Source organism: Schistocerca gregaria, chromosome 1 (genome assembly GCF_023897955.1).
Source record: "Schistocerca gregaria isolate iqSchGreg1 chromosome 1, iqSchGreg1.2, whole genome shotgun sequence".
NCBI classification, from domain to species: domain Eukaryota; kingdom Metazoa; phylum Arthropoda; class Insecta; order Orthoptera; family Acrididae; genus Schistocerca; species Schistocerca gregaria.
Window position 1 is genome coordinate 413,607,401 of NC_064920.1, and position 18,340 is coordinate 413,625,740.

At 40.2% G+C, this 18,340-nt stretch overlaps 1 protein-coding gene across 2 annotated transcripts in view; it reads right to left on the reverse strand.

Moving 5' to 3' along the window:
• Window positions 1-18,340, reverse strand: part of LOC126350104 (rotatin) — a 372,299-nt gene that overhangs the window by 258,914 nt on the left and 95,045 nt on the right. For both annotated transcript variants that reach the window (XM_050002488.1, XM_050002487.1), the window contains one exon: window positions 11,836-12,104. In XM_050002488.1, the coding sequence (XP_049858445.1) occupies window positions 11,836-12,104 (269 nt within the window). The remainder of the gene's footprint in view (window positions 1-11,835; window positions 12,105-18,340) is intronic.

The window sequence follows — 18,340 nt, forward strand, 5'->3', positions numbered from 1 at the left end:
CCAGAATGAAAAACCAGAAGTGGCTGCCACAAAACAGAGGTATGCTCCACCTGGACAAAATCGTCAAGCAAACAGCCACTGCCAGAGAATCAGAACCTGAAAATCACACACATTGCTTCTCTGAACCACACAAAACTGCAAACAGGGGCCGCGGCAGCATGCTCTGTCATACTGGCGGCAAGAAAATAAACAGCCTGCCTGCAGACAGCTCACATGTGTACTGATGGTGCGCAGGCTCAATCAAACGATTGGTGGTCTTTTGGGGGACACACAAACAGTGAATGAGAACAAGGAATATTGGGACAAACAGTACAAAAACCTTTTTGAAAAACAATCAGTAGCATAACAATATGATAGTGACAGTTGACATATTTTTCATTAATAACTCCTGTAAGTTATGCTAAAGCTAGAGCAACTCACCAGTCATACAAATTAGGTTTGACGAAGAGAGATCCCTACCGTATGACATACTTACTGTCACTAATCCCGTGTATAACAACCAGGTGTGTTTTCCGGTGGAGGATTGAGTTGACTTGTCGCCTTGACATCAAACAGTTGCAGTTCCCACTCAAACGCCACTTCCATTCCATTGCTAACAGTGTAGTTGTGCAGAAACAACTGTCTGTCATTATAGGCCCCTACCTCACACCTACCTACTACACCATCATACAGACATAAATTTGAACAAAGCAAACAGTGGGGGGGACTGGCATGAAGGAGGTTTGAACATGGCCCAACTGCTTGACAGTGCAACATTGTAACCACTTAACCACGGTGCCATTTCTGTTCCAAGCTGGCTATATATTGCACTTCTTGTACTTGGACCATTCACTGTTTTTATTTTGCTTTCTTTTTTCACAGTCCAGTACACCTTTTTGTTTTCATGCTTGATCAGCGATGAGTTTTTAATAGGCTTTCCACTGGGCCTTCTTATCACTAAATGTGAGGGGGTGCAATGGGGAGTTTCCCTTGTAAGATAACAAGGCAGATGCACTGGAGGTGGGGAGGTGGAGTGTATTATAATGTATAAAAGTTTTATAAAGTTTGAAGGTTTATTCAGTGGTCTCTTCTGGCAAATCTGTTTTGTTGCCATAATATATGCATATGTTGTTCCTCTTTTATGCTCTAGCTTTAGCATAACTTACGGGCATTACTAATGAAAATTATGTCAACTGTCACTATCATACTGTTATTCTATACATGGTTTTCCAAAAACTTTTTTGTACCTTTTATCCCAATATTCCTTGTTCTCATTCACCATTTGTGTATCCCTCAAGAGATCGCCAATCATTCACTCAAGCCCGAGCATCATCAGTGCACTTGCGAGCCATCCACAGGCAAGCTGTTGACTTTCTTGACGTCAGTATGACATGAGCATATGGTCATGGTCCCTGATTCCAATTCTGTATAGATAGGAGAAACAATAAGTGCGGCTGCCAGGTTCTGCTTTTCCACCAATAGCTATTTACTTGATGATTTTGGCCAGGTAGAAAATCCCTCCATTTTGTGGCAACCACTTCTTCATTTTTCATTGTGGTGCAAAATTATGTCTTAATAGTTTTCATTTATTTTCTCCTTACCAATGGATCACTATGGTACAATTTGTTTAGGACCCATCCACTATATTGGAATCTGGATGTTTTATTCTATGTCACACAGTCTTTTAATGGTGTTTTGTTCTGACGGACAATAAATGTGGGGTAAAAGGGATCTGAGCTTTTCCACTCTAAATTTTAGTCACGTCAGTACTAACATATTCTCATGTAAAAGTTCTTAATAGATATATTTTTAAACCTCAATAATTTGCCATACCACCCTGTATCTCAGGGCTATTACTACTTCTGGATTTTTTGTTATACAGATGTTCACCTAAAGACATGATTTTTAGTGCCACAAAACTAGTAGTGATCTAATAAGATAGGACTAAATACAGCTGAAGTGGTTATTAACTCCCATCGTGACAACACATAGCTGTGGTTGCCCTAACTGCAATGTCTGTGGACAAAGTTCTGGAACTTTTTGAACAGACTTTGTACATGGCAGAGACCCGGAGACATTGTTGGGCTTCAATAAGATTATATAATTCTGTGATAGGTATTTCCAAACCCGAACATAAACAGTTACACATTTTGAGGAGCAGATCCAGTGGCTGACCATAATGAAATCTTTGTGAACTGCTGTTTAAATCTGAAGAAACTACAGAACGGCAGGAAATTAAGGCGATAAAACCTGGATACGTTGAAAAACCCAGAGGTCGCTGAAGCTTTCAAAGGAAGCAGTATGAAACAACTGACTGAAACAATGGAAAGGAATGCAACAGAAGATGAATCAGTAGCTTTGAAAGACAAAATAGTGAAAGTAACAGAGGATCAAATATGCAGACAGACACGGTTCTGCAGAAACCCTTGGACAGAACAAGATATACTGAATTTCACAGACAAAGTGCAAAATAGCTATGTCGAGGTATGACTAGAGAACAAGTGCAATGCTGTAGAAAAAAGCAAACTAAGGAAAAGATAAGACACCACATATGCCACAACTGTACTAAAAAAAAGGGCATGTCGAAAGGTGGAAGTGGAAAGGGAAACGAATTTGAAGACAATATTTTAGAAAGGAAAGAGGAAATGAATGAAGTTAGGATATGAGTGTGGTGTCATTGATATCAGTACTACCGCAGTTGCCATCCGGCGACAGTTGGTAGCATACTGAGAAATTTCGATAGATGCCGATAGCAGTCACTGGATGCCACTGTAGCCAATGATGTATTCAACTCAGCCTGCCTCCACCGGGTGCCAATAAAAGCAAACATCTGTTGACTGGGTGTAGGACAGCCCTGTGGCAGTCAGAACAGTTCTTCATGAGCTAGTGATCAGACTACGTAGTATTCCTACTGTGTCGCTGAGTGTTGATGTCTATTTCTGAGTATATCGGACTATGTTTATGAACTATAGCTCTGGTTTGATCAAAGTTTCATAAATATATATTTACAGACTATTTGTCCAGATTATTTACCTGCTACTGTCCAGATCTCTTCGGTGACAAAAATAAGGCCCCTGAAGTAGACTATGTTTCCTCGTGGTTATTGAGATCCTTGGGAGAGGATAACAAAACCATTCCACTTGGGGTGCAAGATAAATGAGACAGCTGATATACCCCCAAAAATCAAGAAGGATGTAATAATATCAATTCCAAAAAGGCAGGGGCTGACAAGTGTGAACATCACCAAACCACCAGCTTAATTGGTATGGTTAAAAAATACTGTCATGAATTATTTACATAAGAATGGTAAAACTTCAGAGAAGTTCAGATTGTGTTCTGGAGAAATGTAGATACACACATGGTAATACTGATCCCACGAGTTATCTTAGAAGATAGGCTGATGGAATGCAAACTTACATTTATAGGATTTGAAGGTTTAGGAAAAGCTTTGGATGGTCTTGATTGGACTGCAGTCTCTGAAATTCTAAAGACAACAATAATAAAGTATAAGGAGAAGAAGGATATTTAAAACTAGTATAGGAAGCAGACAGCTGTTAAAGAGAGTTGGAAGGACGTGAACGTGAATTAGAGGTTGTAAAGGGAGTGACACAGGATTGTAGCTTACCCCTGATGTTACTCACTCTGTACAGTACTGTGACATAAATTTGGAAAGGGAATTAAAGTTCAGGAAGAAGAAAGAAAATACTATAAGATTTACTTACATGATTGTAATTCTGTCAAAGGGCTTGACATAGCAGTTGAATGGAATGACTAGTGCCTTAAAAAGAGGTGAAGTTCAACAAAAGTAAAGCAATGGTAATAGAATGTAGTCAAATTGAATAAGATGATGCTCACGGAATAAGATTAGTAAATGAGACACTAAAAGTAGATGAGAAGTTTTGATATTAGGGCTGTAAAATAACTTATGATGACCAAACTAAACAGGATACAAAACGCAGACTGGGAAGAGCAAGAAATGAATTTCTGAAAAAGAGAAATTTGTTACAATCAAATATAAATTGACGTATTTGAGTCTTTTCTGAAGACAACTAATTGGAACTTAACTTTTTATAATGTGGAACAGAAACTATTCAGATAAGATGAGACTGGAAGTTTTTCAATTTTGGTAATACACAAGAATGCTGAAGACTAGATGAGTAGATCAAATAACTAATCAGGATCTGAAGTTAAGAAAATAAAATTTATGGCACAACTCGACTAAAAGAAGGAATCAGTTAATAGGACACATTTGGAGGCGTCACGGAATAATCAGTTTGATAATGGAGGGAACTGTCGTGTTAAAATGTTATACTAGCATGGTCAGCTGCATCCAGTCTCCAGAGTGCAGACCACAACAGCAACAACAACAGTAATTATAATGATTCAATCTGACATCTGCTTTTTCTACAGCTAGTTTTGTGTGTTTGCCCTGGAAATCTGAGCAGTGCACAATTCAACCAGCTGGCCAAATGGGAGACCCACAATGAAGCCCCATTAAACTGAATCAAGTGCTGTTAATGCTGCCTCACACAAGTAAGCAGTATCTATGTGTTCTTCAGTGATCACACAACATCTTATGCAATTCACACCCCTTACATATCTTAGCAGGCCTTGTATCAACATTAAATACTAGCAACACTAATACAGTCTGATGGCCATTCTACCTATTACGGAGAATTGCAACTCTCGTAATTGTACGAAGAATAACTGTTTGAAGAATAATTGTACAAAGTTACAATGACATCCAACCACACCTTTTGAGCACCTCACTTTACTTTTCTTTTCTGTTGTATTATCCCATTTACCATACAGGTATGTACAATCAAGAAGATTTTCCTTTCTTGTTTTTATTACTACCAGAAATTGCCTGTCTTTTCTCGATTTTCTTAACATATCTCTATTTCTCAACATATTGAGCATTCAATGCCACACTCACATTTCAGAGGCCTGCATCTTTTTTCTCCCCTCCTTCCTCAAGATCATAATTTTTCCATCGTATAATTGAACTCCATACGAAATATTTTGTTAATGATTTTCTCAGGCTGATTTCAAAATTGCAACCTTGTCTTACACCTTTTGCTCAATTATTTTAAGCTGTAATTTTGTCCTTGCAGTCTAAGCACTGCCATATATTTTAACTACAGAGAGTCATACATTGTTCAAGAATAACAAGGAGATACACTTGGAAGAGGCCCCAGACACACAGGAAGATCTATCAATTCAATTAAGGAGTAATGGAAATCCCTAAAAAGGGCAATTGCAGAAACTGAGAAGGCAAATATAGGTACAATAAAGGTAATTGTGAAGAAAACTTGTCACAAAAGAAACACTGCAACTGATCAGCAAAAGAAGTAATTACAAAAATGTTTATGAAGTGAAAAGGTTACAGCAACACAAGTCAAATATTACTGAAGTCAAAGGAAGTGCATGAGAGCTAAAGTAAAATGGCTGCAGGGAAAATATGGCTAAATTGAAAAGGAAATGGGCTTTGAAGCAACAGATTCAGCATACAGAAAAGTTAAAATACCTTTTGGAGAAGTTAAAGACAATAACGTAAACACTGAGAGGAGCAAAGCAATTTTTAGACAAACAAGAGAGAGAGAGAGAGAGAGAGAGAGAGAGAGAGAGAGAGAGTAAATGGAAAGAATACACTGAAGATCTCTACAAATGGGACAAGCTATCTCTCTAACATGGTAGAAGAAGAGATGCGTGGTGATCTGGAAGAGATAAGGGATCCAGTGTTAGAGTCACAGTGTCACCAGTCTTTGAAAGGATTGTGCTGAAACAAGGCAAAGATAACATTCATCCAGACTTTCTAAAGTCATTGCAGAAACTGGAGATACACCAGTAGACTTATGGAAGAATGTCATCCACACAACCCCCAAGATAGCACGGCCAGATAAGTGTGAGTATTACTGTATAATCCCTGCCACCTTTGGAAGTTGAAAGAGAGTATTCCAGTCAACAACAGTAGTAAAGGAGTTTTGCTATTTGGTGAGCAAAATAACTGATGATGGTCGAAGTAGAGAAGATATAAAATATAGACTGGTAATGGCAAGGAAAGCGTTTCTGAAGAAGAGAAATTTGTTAACGTCGAGTATAGATTTAAGTGTCAGGAAGCTGTTTCTGGAAGTATTTGTATGGAGTGTAGCCATATATGGAAGTGAAACACGGACGATAAATAGTTTGGATAGGAAGAGAATAGAAGCTTTCAAAATGTGGTGCTACAGAAGAACGCTGAAGATTAGATGGGTAGATCACATAACTAATGAGGAGGTATTGAATAGAATTGGGGAGAAGAGGAGTTTGTGGCACAACTTGATGAGAAGAAGGGACCGGTTGGTGGGACACATTCTGAGGCATCAAGGGATCACAAATTTAGCACTGGAGGGCAGCGTGGAGAGTAAAAATCGTAGAGGGAGACCAAGAGATGAATACACCAAGCAGATTCAGAAGGATGTAGGTTGCAGTAGGCACTGGGAGATGAAGAAACTTGCACAGGATAGAGAGAGCTGCATCAAACCAGTCTCAGGACTGAAGACCGCAACAACAATAACTGTATAATCAGGTTAACAGCTTGTACATTGAAGTTGCTGACTAGAATAATACACAGATGATTGGAAAAAATGGAGTATATGTTAGGTGACAACCAGTTTGCCTTTATGAAAAACTAAGATACAAGAGAGGAAGCTCTAATGCTAAGCTTGATAATCAATGCATGACTTAAGAAAAATCAAGATGCTTTCATAGGATTTGTTGACATATAAAAAGCATTGGCAACATAAAATGGTGCAATATGTTTGAAAGGGAACAATAAGAAAGGAAGACTGACAAATTACAGCTCAGATTGAGAAAAGATGTAAGAGAATGGTACGGCCTTCCTTCTATGCTTTCAACCCTGTATATCAAAGAAGCAATGGAGGAATTAAAAAGAAGGTTCAGAAGTGAGATTCAAATTCAGCATTAAATAAGATTAACACTAAGGTTCACTGATCACATTGCTCGCCTCTATGAAAGTAAGAGTTACCATAGCTGTTGAATGAGACGAATAGTACAATGACTGTGAATTGAAAGTAAACTAAGGAAGTACAAAAACACTGAGGAGTAGCCAAGATGAAAATAGCTTACAATCAATATTGGAGCCCATGTAGTAGTGTAAGTGAAGGAATTCTGCTACCCTGAAAACAAAATAATGCATGACAGACAAAGAAGACACAACATTAGAAGCAGACTAGCACAGACAAAGAGAGCATTCCTCGTCAAAAGAAGTATGCTAGTACCAAAGGCCTTAATTTGAGGGAGAAATTTCTGAGACTGTATGTCTAGAACATTGCACAGTATTAAATAGGATGATATACTGTGGGAAACTTGGGAAATACGTGAATTGATGTGTTTGGGGTGTGACGTTACAGAAGAATTAAAAAAGTGGACTTACAAGATAATAAATGAGATGGTTCAATGCAGAATCAGTGAGAAAATGAATACGTGGAAAACACTGACTAGAAGAACAGGATGAGAATACATGTTAAGAAGTGAGGAAATAACTTCCATGGTACTAGAGAGAGCTGTAGAGTCCACAAATTCTGGGGAAAAAAACAGAGATTGGGATATAACCAATAAATGACTTCAGATATTGGATATAAGTGCTACTCTGAGATGAAGATGATGGCAAAAAGAGAAGAAGTTGTGTCAGGTTGCAATAAAACAGTCAGAAGATCAATGACCCCAAAAATTAAAAACATAAGATCTTCTCCTTCACAAACAGTCTTTCTCCTGAGAACCACAGCATAGCTATCAAATCTCATGTCTCTCTGTTTTTTCAGAATCCAATTTGTTCCTCAGCATTCGTAAGTATTCTGTTCTCAATACTTTTGTTTAAAATTCTTAGCACAATTTTCTGCTCGATTTAGCACAATTTTTTGCTGAATGTGAGATACAGATAGTTGTTCTTTGTTCACTTTATCTCTCAGCTCCTTGTTTCGTTGAGATGGTGATCATTACTGTTTTCAGTAAGTCTTCATGGCTATTCACTAATGTCAAATATTTAATTGGAAAACTTATTTCTTTTAGTGTGTTTCAGTCAAGCATTTAAATACATCTCTATTATCGAGTCAGAACTTACAGAACTCTTACAGGAAATTCTACTCCTTACAGTTTATTATTAACGACAGAGACTGTGCTTATATTTTATGTTCTTCCATTCAACATTTTTTAGGTTCCTTTTCTATTCTGTGCTTTTCTCAGCTTTTTCTTTTTTCTTTTGACTTCCATCATCATGAAATTGTGACTAATATTAATGTCTGCATTAGATGTACCTTAATTAGACAAAATTATTTACCTTTAGGAGGCAAAATTCTGAGTTTTGCTAATAGACAGTTATAAAAGTACCAAAAACCACCCTACCTTTCTGAACTATTAGCTCCATGCCCAAGGAGAACAGAGCGACAGGTTTGGAGAGGTTAGAAAAGTGGGGCAGGTCACTAATCGACCCTTCATCTTTTTCTATTCTCATCTTAGAGTCTTCATAATGTGCCACTCTTTTCTAACCTCCACCAAGCTATCTTCATTTGCTCCCCTTCCCAAGGAAGTAACAAATAATTTTTGTAAGTAAATATTCCTCTTTCAGTCTACAATTGCTGTTTCAGCTGGGCACACTATGAACTGTCAATGTGTGCTGCTATGGGTTGTTTTGGATGACACACGAATGGCATAACTGCGCTCAACGAAAATTAAACGTGGTTTGTGTACTGTACTTGGTATACATGCAGCAGATAAAACAAATATACATTCTGTTAACACATTCATGTACAGAAAAACAATCACAATGAACAATAATAATATAAAACTGTTGTTTTACGGTCAAACTGTGTATGCATTTAGGAGACAATGGTACATTCGCTTTTAATATTGTCTTTTATGGAAGGGCGGGGGGGGGAGGGGGGGGGGGGACTGTTGTGTTACAATCTAGTAACTGAAATGAATGCATAACACGTTCTTCTACAGGGAATCATATGAAATTAAAATAAAGCTTTTGTTTTTAGATCTAATAATTTGAATTGGGCATGCAGCAGATAAAAATACATTTGCTGTTAAGACATCACTCTACAGGAAAGCATAACAAATAAAAATTAAATTTTACTGTACAGTCTAATAACTAGCAAAGAGAAGTCCCAAGTGTGTGTGTGTGGGGGGGGGGGGGGGGGGGGGGGAGATCAACTTTTGAAACAGTGGTGTAGGTTAGGGTCCTATGTATCACACCCTGGAGTGATACATATATAATAGATGAGGGGGAAAAAAAGAAAAAGTTTCGGAATTCTTTGTGAGAATCAATACCATTGCAACAGAGAGCACATATTATCAGCTGAAGCAGTGCAGAGGACAACACATCTGAATACTGTGCAACAGGTTGTGGATTCAATTCTTTCCAGGACCTGTAACATTTTCTTTACTTTCAAATATTTATTGAAATGAACTTTGATCACTATATTATTAAATCTTGTACAAGAAGATACATTTTTGACCGCATTGCACACTCAATGGAAACAGATTATTCTACTTCTGTTTTTTAATCAATACATCAGCAGTTTCAAACATTTAAATATTGTAATGGATAAATAAAAATAATTAAAATCACACACACAAGGATTCCAAATGGAAAAAGAGAGACAGGAACAAAAAATGTGATCTAGTAAAAAAAAGTTAATACAATATTTTCAACAACCTTTAATCCATATGTAAGGACTGAACACCGAGCTCTTCTGCACACAGTTCTGCCTCATTTGCTGACTTGGCAGAGCTATTGCTGATGTTGAAAGCAGCTATCTCCATTGAGTCTAAATTTGCCTTGTACAATATATCCTCAGAACCACACGATGAAATTCCACGGCCACCGTCTGTCTGGTCGAAGTTGAATAATTATGCTCTCAGTAGCGTTGTCCATCAGTGTGTCTCTGTGCTAGTATTCTTCCATAACAGTTTTCACTTTATCATAAGCCTTCTTCCGGTCATCTTTCGTAATGCTCTGTATTGCAGCCTTAGTCATTTTTTTTAAGTTGTTTGATGAAACTTTCTGTTTCATTAAATTCCAGATAAGTTCAATGGGGTTCAGATCAGAGTTGTAGGATGGAAGGCATAACACTAAGTCCTTTCCTGGATTCATTTAAAACTCTATCTACAGCACATTATGGCTCAGGTTTGTAACATTTCACAACTTCCAAGAGCTTGCTGCATGTTAAATCTGCACCGAACGGAATTTGATGCTTAATCAGCTATGATTGTGTACCTGCTTTATGAGACGATGTGTTAGGCGCCTTATTTTTGTGAACAAAACAGTGAAGTGCATTGTCTAATACCACAATACTTCCACCTGGAATATTTGATATTAGGTGCTCTTGCAACCATTTTCACTGTTCATTTTGTTGTGAAGATCTTCCGATGTTGATCTTGAATCACAGATGAACTCTGCACCCTCAATCAACCCCATTTCTCCTCCCACATCAACCATTATTGCTCTGTCCAGAACTTTCATTTTTTCCGTAAACCTGGTACACCATTATGCTGCTAACATTTACTGACAGTATAGTGTGTTTGCACCCATGTTTCATCAGTTTATGTGACAGGTTTCTTTGCAAGAAAGCATGCATACCACACAACAATGCCCTCCCTCTCAAACAGAAATGTTTGCCTATTTTTATATTTTTTAACACAATACTCTATATCATTCAAAATTTTTCAAAAAGTGATGCTTTTCCCAATGAAATTAATGTCTGTATTCTCCTCCATCCAGTTGTGAAGCTTTCCAAGAATGGGTATCTCTCTTTTAACATTGTAATATTTCAATAACTTTCTTTTCAGTAAACACTTATCAAAGTCAACGAGACACTTTGGTTTCTTCCTCCTTGGTGCCACAATTTTTTGAACACTCCATCTGGCTTTTTTAATGTCATTCACAAGGTTGTTAACTACCCTTAGACTCTTTCCTACTGCAGCTGCTGCTGTCTCCAGAGCTCTTTCTAATGGTATTAACAAACCTTTACAGTTTTCTTCTCAACAGAACTGAATTATGTTGTTAATCAAGACTTTTCAACCTAAGCATACTCTTCAATAATGTATATTTGCACAAATACTATCCATTTCAGCAGATGCTAAGAATACACAGTAATAGTAACCCACTATGATAATAACAAGGCTGTACAATGCCAAGACACTTGCTAACTCGTGTATCATTGAGTATTGCTGGACACCTTCACCTCACCAGTATGTAAACAAACCTTTGCTCCACATTCTGCCACCAGCAATTGTAAAATGAATAGGTAATACAACCAGCAATTCTATCTTCTTGTAATTTTATATTTGTCCACCTCATTCGTTCCTACAACAAGTCCATGTTCATTTACTACGGTTCTTCCAATACCCTTTCCACCAATGGTATGTAAGTCGCCTATTACTATTTCACATTACTTTAGGTTGTCAACTACAATTATTTCTAAAATGGGATAAGTTTCTTTGCCACATTTCTCAACTAGCTGTACTGTTAGCATATGTATATCTCTATATAATTAATAGAGCCTGGAATATTCCTTTCAGCCTAATTGTAAATACCTTTCATTCCCATGTGAAAAGCCTTTCACACATTTGGCTACTTCCTTTTGTCATGATGATCCCATCCCCATTCATACCTTTAATATTCCTCTCGAAAGATACATTACGAATCCATCTTTTTATACATTCCCACAGCAAAAGAAATTATTTTTTTTCATATTCTTCCTTCACCCAGGGATTTAAACAGACTTTTAACATGATCTTGTAAGTAGCATGTAGGTATCAAAACAGTTTGCAGTTTGGCACACAACTCACTTTGAAACACGCTGCAGGGAAATTGCACACTGGTGTAGCAAATGATGAACATCCTGCCTCAAATGAGTAGCTGCTGGGTCTTGACTCGTCCAACTTTGAGGAGTAACACATTCACGTAGGAGCATAACAGCAGAGCCACAGAGTTCAGCTGCTGGAGGGAGATGAAGAGCCACCTGAAGTACTAGTGTGCAGAACTGAGGCACACTCAGCTGCTGCAGCTGCTCCAATAAAGGATCTTCTTCACCCTCAGGTGTGGCTGCAGTATTACTCTGGAACAAAGTTCATCAAATTACTTGAGTTAGTGAGAAATTGTCTCTGATTTGGCTGATATTAACTTCTTTTATAAAGAACACACACATTTACAAAGACTCAGGTCATTTCAAACATGTTATTCTACAGACCAATTACAAAATATGAAAAACTACACAACACATTCAAAATGTCTTATTGACCAATTTTATTGTCTACTCACTAAAGCTCATTCAACTTCAATACTATTATGTTCAGCCAATGCTTCAGGAATACATACCAAACAGAAATTACTATAAAGAGTGGATGTAACTAGTATATGCTTTCTATATGGAACAACAACAACAGAATGTTTTGTCAGAAAAACATTATGTTTCACTTAGATAAAATCATTTCAAAGTTTGTAATTATATTTGGTCAAAATAACACCAGTCAACAGTAAAAAGTGTAGCAACATTGACATACTGCCTTTTGGCTCTTGTCTCAGAATCTTTGGCTGACATTTTTTTAATGGTTTTTCTAACATTTCACCAGCACCAGTGGTTGGTGCTCTCAAAGATTCACCTTCCATTACTGGTGGTAGATTGGAGCCAAGCCTATGGCTGGAACTTACATGTGCTCCCTGCACTAACATCTGTGGAGGCATTTCCATGGGTAGTATTGCTTAACACATCCATCTTTACTTGCAGTTGTTGTTCGTAACCGTATGGGAATCCAATATCTATTTATCTTGAGGTTTTTCTTATTTCTTGTTAAAACTGTGGTTATGTTGTTGAATTTCACTGGCAACCCCAAACAAGTGGGTGTGGAAGCTTTTCTCCACAGCAAGAAACTAAATGTCAGCAAATTTAAATATACAGTCAGTCTCTCATAGCATGTCCTCTACCACAACCGATTTCTCCATCTGTCCCAACCTGTGATACTATTTTTGTTTGATGATCCTGGTATTGATGGATCATCTTGTCAATCCACCATGTATATGGTATACTCCCAACCCTGCAAGTGGGTCCCTTTGTCCTTTGCCAAACTAACACACACTCTTGATTTTCTTGGTCAGTTTGTATATAGTTTTTATGCTGCTGCTGTGCAATAAACAGTTGATTCTCTACATTGACCTGGTGATGTATGTCAGAAAGGTCATACCCAATATTTCTTCAAGTTGTACCCTATATTTCTTCAAGTCACACAGTGAGGTCATAGATTTCATGACCCTTCTTATACAGCTGGTGGAGTAGTCATTGTCCCTCATGTGGTGCATCTCACATCTGGGGTGTTGTGACTCACATATTTGTTATACTGCTTTTCTGGTTTAGGTGATGATTGGTAAGCTTTGTCCATGCAGGTCAGTTTCTGATTACACTGTGGCCCAGGTTATCATTTCTCAAGTAGGAAGAGTCATTGGTAATCCTTTTCTGCTTCAATGGTAAATTTTATGTTGTATAAAAGGTGTCACCCAGTTGAGGAATATTTAGGGATTTACTTTTAAAAAAATATTTCAAAAGCACCAGTCAAGTCTGTACAAGGTTTCTCCTAGGGTAATGTCTGCTGTGCTTTTGTGACTAAAGCTGCCTGACTTTCAGAACTGAACCAGTTCTGTCCAGTCAAAGCAACTGACAAGAGGTGCCCTCACCTCTATGATGAATATGCTGGTGAATTCATGCCATCAGGTTAGCCAATAGCAAGCACGGGAGGTGAGTCATGTGTTTGGTTGTTGGAGGCTTCTGGAGATCAAAAAAATGTTGCTTCTCTCTCTTGTGATCCAGAGGACCTCAACTAGAGCACATGTCTCCCTTGGGAGACACAGCCTGTGCACTCCGTGACCAACCACCAACAGATCTTACCATGTAGTGCCCCCTCTCCCATTGCCTACATTTTTAGTTTGTTATGTTTCCCACACTGGCCTACATCAAATAACTTCACTCTGCAAACATCCCAAATATTCTGTACACCGAATTATACCCTCTTTATTTGACCCAATCTCCTGTTCTCATTTAACGTCAGCCTGGACACCACTCCCAATGCATGACAGCTTTACACCATGTACAGTTGCCATGGAGACAGTTCCATAACAGTACACTATCTTTGTACATTTTTGGTAACCAATACAACTGTGGCAGTAGGGCTGCTGTGTTGCACATGCACCCGGAGAGAAGATACCTTGATTAAATGATCTGTATTGCATGTCATCTAATGTGTCTGATATCTGTCTAGTTTTTGGTATGTTGTCAAATCGAGTATGTCATGTATCTTTGGCTCATAATCTTCAGTCCTCGTTACAAGAGTCACATACATATCTCTTGCTGGCAGGCAGAACCAATATGTTCTTGCAAGCATAAAGGCTGTTGTTAGCTTGTGATTCTTCTGTTTCCCAGTTGCAAGTTGATGGTTTTGCTCAACGCAATGTCCCCTTGGTTTCAGTATGCATTCCTCAGCTTTTTCATAATGGAAGATCCTGATTGTCATTTCTTTGCTAGCAGCTATACCCTTCATAATTAAAGTTCTGGAGATGATAGCAAAATTCCCACCTTTTTGAAAGACATATATTTTCTCTAAAGCCAGTAGTAATTTATTTAGGCTGACAGCTGTACGTGAAATGTCTGGAATCAAATCATCCATATGCTTCGAAAATCTCTCAAAATTTTGCTTCTGTTGCTCAGTAAGCCATAGGTATAGGAAGACCAACTGCCTGCTGGCAAAATCTCCTGAAGAGAACTCTTCTTGATGAGGGCCACACTTTTCCTCTGAAAGCTGCCAGTTGATCATTATGTAAATAGCAACATGCAGTACAGTCAAACAATTGCTGTGCCTTGCCATTATACTTTGAAGAAGAGAGAATGACAGAGATATTTCCCTTTTTGACAGGTAAAATGATAAAATTCTCATCTTCTCTCAAAGAACAAACCTTTCTGCTAATAACTTCTCAGACTGGAGGTGGTGTGGGTGTATGTGCAAACTTCAAAACTTTTCTGTATCACTGAGGCCCCTGCATTATCTAGCATCTCTATCGCAAGATTAAATACAATGTATTGCCTTGGTATACATCCTTGCAGTTAGTCAGTTACCTGTTCCATGGATCAAATTCACAATAAACATTATCATGTGAAATGTGCCAACAGAAAACATACAATACTTACATACAACTAAATATATTTACACTGTCAGAAAAAAAGATGCAACACCCTCAAGGACAAGGTCATTTTATTCACAAATGAAGTGAAGGTAATTAATCATTTCAGGAATACATGACAACAAATTCAGACCAACTGAGAGACACATGTCACACTAAAGGGGGCCCAACAGTTGCATCAGTACACAATAACTCCCCACCCTGCACGGTTCCGAGGTGGGCAGTAGTGAGAAGAAGAGAAGCGCTCATCGACTGCCTTGGGTGGGGAGGAAGGGACGCCCGAGGTATCCATGATGGCCGACCCAGAGTCCAGGGCGGGGGAGGGAGCTGCCGATCCACCCGGGCGCGAGGAGGGCCGGTATAAGTGTAATTTCGTAAAAATAATGCCTAGCGCTGGAGATATTGAGCCGTCCACTATGGAAGATGAGAGTGGGGTCCGAAAAGCATAACCAAGGGTTTATGGTCTGTCAGGAGGATGAACTTTGCCCCAAAGAGATAGATGTGAAAATTTTGGACGGCAAACACGGTTGTCAGGGCCTCCTTTTCAATCAGGGAGTAGTTCTGTTTTGCTAGGGTCAACGTCTTAGAGGCATAAGCGATGGGCTCTTCGGAGCCATCGGCATCCCGATGCATGAGGATGTGAGGATGGCCCCAATGCCATATGCCAATGCATCAGTCGCCACAACCAAGGGCGGTCCAGAGAGAAGGGAGTAAGGCAAGGGGCGGGCTTCACTATTGTCTTTAAACAGAGAAAAACCTAGTCACACGTAGGAGTCCAATCAAAAGGTACCCCTTTGCGATGCAAGTGATTGAGGCATTGAGCAACAGAGGCAGCCTGGAGCAAGAACTTTAAGTAATAAGTAACCTTGCCCAAAAACACCTGGAGTTCAGATGAGTCCTTGGGACGAGGAATGACCTCAATGGCCACGACATTGTGACCCGAAGGGCGAAGGCCATCCTTGCTAAGCCAGTGGCCTAAGTATTCCACTTCCGGTTGAAAAAAATAACACTTGTCCAGCCAACAGCGTAAACCTGCAGATTGCAGAGCGTGAAATAAGGGAATGCCCGGTGACCAAGATGTCATTCAGATAATTCGCACAGGTGGGGATAGGCTGCGTAAGCTGCTCCAGGAACTGCTGGAAAATGGCTGGCGCTGAAGAGACACCAAACGGAAGGCGTTTGTACTTGTATAATCTGAAAGTGTGTTGATAACCATGATGGTCTGGGACTTGGCATCCAAGGGTAACTGGTGGTATGCCTCTGCCAGGTCGTTCTTGAAAAGTACTCGCCCCCAGCAAGCTTGGCATGAAGGTCTCCCTGTAGGGGATTGCGCAAGTGTTGACGAGGGACTGAACATTGACAGTAGTTCCGAAGTCCCCACACAGCTGAAGGGACCCATTGGGTTTCCGTATGACCACCAATGGTGTTGCCCAGACATTGTATGTCACAGGCTCCAGAACACCAGCAGCCTGGAGCCGATCAAGTTCCTGCTTGACCACTGGCCGTAAGGCCACTGGAAGGGGCCAGGCCCGGAGAAACTGAGGCTGTGCACCCGGCCGAAGTGTGATGTGCACCTGAAAATCGGAAGCACATCTGAGATTCAGAGCAAACAACAATGCAAAAGCGGAGCACAGATTGTCCAAGTCCTGAAAAGGAACAGCCGTGGAAACGACATTATATTCATCGGAAATTGAAAAGCCAAAAAGCTGAAACGCAAAAATATTCGAAGCCAATGGATGGGTAGGCGCCGGGGAACACGTTTGTAAGTTGCCTGGACGACAAACTGCCCGTGAAGGGGAATGGAACCGTCTACGTAGGCGACCAAACACCGAGAGGGAGATGACAACTCAGGAGAGCCCAGAAGGGTATACGTCACCATATTAATCAGGAAAATGGTGGCCCCAGTGTCGACCTGAAAACTGACATCCTCAATTAAAAGGCGGAGCGTGAGGAAAAGCTTCTGCACTGATGGGTCATCCTGTGGGACTACCGATTGCAGAGTGTGGACAGAATCTTAAGGCCCAGGAGGGGCAGGACTGGAGCGAGTCGAGCGACTAAGACAAACCGATCGGATGTGGCCCTCCTTGTTACACAGGGTGCACGTTTTCCAGCGGTGGGGACAATCAGCTCGAGAATGTGCGATAAAGCACTGTGGGCAAGATGGAAGTGGGCCGCGTGACCTGCGACGAGGGGAGACCGGACGTGCCGACGCCATAGAGACGTCAGATAAAGTGGAGTCCCGATGGCGCTGGCCTCTGTTGGCATGACCATATCAACGGTGTGAGGGCGGACCCCGCCGAGACGCATCAATCACCGCCACTTGCGGTCATGCTGTAAGATGCTCGTTAGCCACCTGAGCACTTTTGAAGGAGTGTGCAATGCGGAGAATCTCTTCCAAGGAGGGGTTATTGAGTTTCAACGCTGCAGTGTGGACCTCAGGATTGGTACCCAGCTGAACCACCACATCCCGGATCAGGGAGTCCACATACGAAGCCTTGCACTCCTGATTGGTGCACATGGAAAGAGAGAGAATGTGTCTGGGGAGGCCCAAGACAAAAACTACGACCATTGCAAGGAGTCATCTGTGACTTGAAAAGCCGTGAAACGATTTTTCAGCTGATGTAAGTATGTTTCCCAGTCTTCTTTTGTGTCATTAAATGGTGGGAATAACGGTGGATGGGGGAAAGCATTGGACACCCGAGGACTCAGAAGCTGTTGTGGTAATGCATCCCGGGCATCTGCTTTGTCCGTTAGCAAACCACAGCGACTGTTGTAAGATGTCTGCTGCTGCTGCTGCATGAGCTGCTGCTGTTGCTCCAGCAGACAGGCCAACTTCGCCTCCATGCTAGCAATGACCACCATTTACTTCGTCACCAAAAATGTTGCAACCGCTGCCAGAACCGCCGCGGGGTTGTCGTGAAGGAAAGCATGATGGGACCCACGGTGCAGCCCGCAAACAACAACACAAACGGGAGAGGATGGACAGAAACAACGAAGGACAACCGAGTGAGACCCTACTAACCACAACAAGCAAGAAACAATGGAGTCAGAAGAAGACCTCACGAATCAACCACGTCCACTCATACACAGATCAAAGTAGCGTAAACACGCTGTGTGAGGCGAGATGTC